We start from the raw sequence: 1,931 nt of genomic DNA, 5'->3' as shown, positions 1-1,931 counted from the left end.
TGTGTGTGTGTGTGTGTGTGTGTGTGTGTGTGTGTGTGTGTGTGTGAGAAGATGCAGTATTATGTTGTTTTATACTTATAGTCCATTTGTCTTAGAACTGATTAAGGCCTACAGTTCAAAGTTTACCGTTCTGACCAATAAATACATACTGTTGCCAAAACATGCACACACAGTCCTATCTAAAGTCAACAGAGAATGACTGGTACACAGTGGTACTAACACACACACGCACGCACACGCACAAACACACACCTGTCCATGCTGATGTGCTGCGCTCGCTGGTGACTGTAGCTCTTGTCCAGTAAGGTTTCCAGAGGCATGGCAACATGGTCTGGATCGCCCAGGTAACACAGGGCGTCTATTTGTGCCAAGCGCACGGCCTCCACCAGTACATGGATGTAGTCAGAGCTATTGTGGCCTGCAGCTACACACAACAGATTAGTGCAACTCAAATTCTAAGATCCACAAACTTTTCATTTTTTTGTTAGACTTTTGGTTTTGTGCTCTTGAAAAAGTCAATGAAAGGATAACAGCAACTTCCGACAAACACATAGTAGACATAATCAAGTATAATTTCCCAAAATCAACATGTCATCCTTTTTGCTATTGCTATCTAAAGATATGTGACATTGTGGGACTCATCCCATCAACAGGTCAAGTGACAAGCTACAAGAAGCATCCAACCATCCACCGTCTATACCTTATCCAAGAAAGGGTCACAGAGGCTGGAGCTTTTCCCAGCTGACCTTGAGTAAGAAGCCGGGTACACCACGGTACCCTATGGACTGGTCGCCAGGTCTTCTATCCTAATCTCTACTTGCTGTGTTGGTTATGACTGCACTTCCCAGCAATCAGCTTTCACTAGTGTGAGAGAAGAAGCTGCATCTAAACAGCTTTATATAATCCAGACTGTGAACAGTTTTCACTGAAATCACTTTCTACAAAAGAAATAGTCCTTATGAAAACTTAAGTAAATTGTATGGAGAAACTGCTGCAGTTTTTCAAGTGTCATGTTTCAATGTTTTGAGCAACACAAACATAATTCTATTAACCTCCGTTGTACTGTTATGAGAACTGAGATTTAAGAGGAGAATATCTAATTCCAGGCAAATAAAACCAAGACTTATATGAGTAATAATGTTAGTATGCTATTGTTTTATTTTTTTCATGAAGTGAATTTTGAATCACCAGACCAATATCTACATTTGATCTTATTATAAGGCCAGTAAATACCTTTGAGAGGGAAGTTCTCCATGATGTTGAGCAGCAGCAGGGCAGTCAATCCCTGGCTGTTCGGAGGAGGCTCCCATAGACGCACACCCTGAACACACAATGGAGTCATTCCTTCTGCTGACCATGTTATCAAAACAAAGACAAGAATAGGCGCTGACCTCACCTTGTATTCTGTGCTTATGGGGGTAAAGACCTCACTTTCATGGCTGCTGAGGTCCTCCAGAGTCATGACTCCTCCATTTTGGTTAATGACATCAACGATGGCTTCGGCCACTCTGCCCTGGTAGAAAGCTGGTTTGCCGCGCTCACCCAGTTCCTGTCAATACATCCATCCATCAACTGTTCAATCAATCATTATATAAGAGGGTTTATTTCTTTTTAAATCACTATATTTTTTGCATGATGTTATGCCACACATGAGTCTAGACTTTGAAAATATGCGGGTGAATTGTGCACTATTGTGTGTATCTACAAGTTGAATCAATGTTGGCAAATGAACAAGATGGTGTGTGTGAATGTGTGATATTTTTTTTTGTTCAACAAGAACGTAACACACACACCGTCATCGCTGAGGAATGACCGCTATGATCCCATGGAAACCATTCATCAATGAGGCTGAGGTCACTGATATTGTTTCTACGGTCTCAGGGGTGTGTGTGTGTGTGTGTGTGTGTGTGTGTGTGTGTGTGTGTGTGTGT

General features: G+C 41.8%; 1 protein-coding gene across 1 annotated transcript in view; it reads right to left on the bottom strand.

Annotated features, from left to right (window-relative positions):
- The window catches only part of LOC116695168 (glutathione hydrolase-like YwrD proenzyme), an 8,299-nt gene that overhangs the window by 3,892 nt on the left and 2,476 nt on the right, over positions 1-1,931 (bottom strand). The window contains 3 exon segments of the mRNA XM_032525269.1: positions 253-424; positions 1,234-1,321; positions 1,397-1,549. Coding sequence (XP_032381160.1) covers positions 253-424; positions 1,234-1,321; positions 1,397-1,549 — 413 coding nt within the window.

Source organism: Etheostoma spectabile, chromosome 9, assembly GCF_008692095.1.
Source record: "Etheostoma spectabile isolate EspeVRDwgs_2016 chromosome 9, UIUC_Espe_1.0, whole genome shotgun sequence".
Lineage (NCBI taxonomy): Eukaryota > Metazoa > Chordata > Actinopteri > Perciformes > Percidae > Etheostoma > Etheostoma spectabile.
This window is presented reverse-complemented; position numbering and strand designations above follow the sequence as displayed.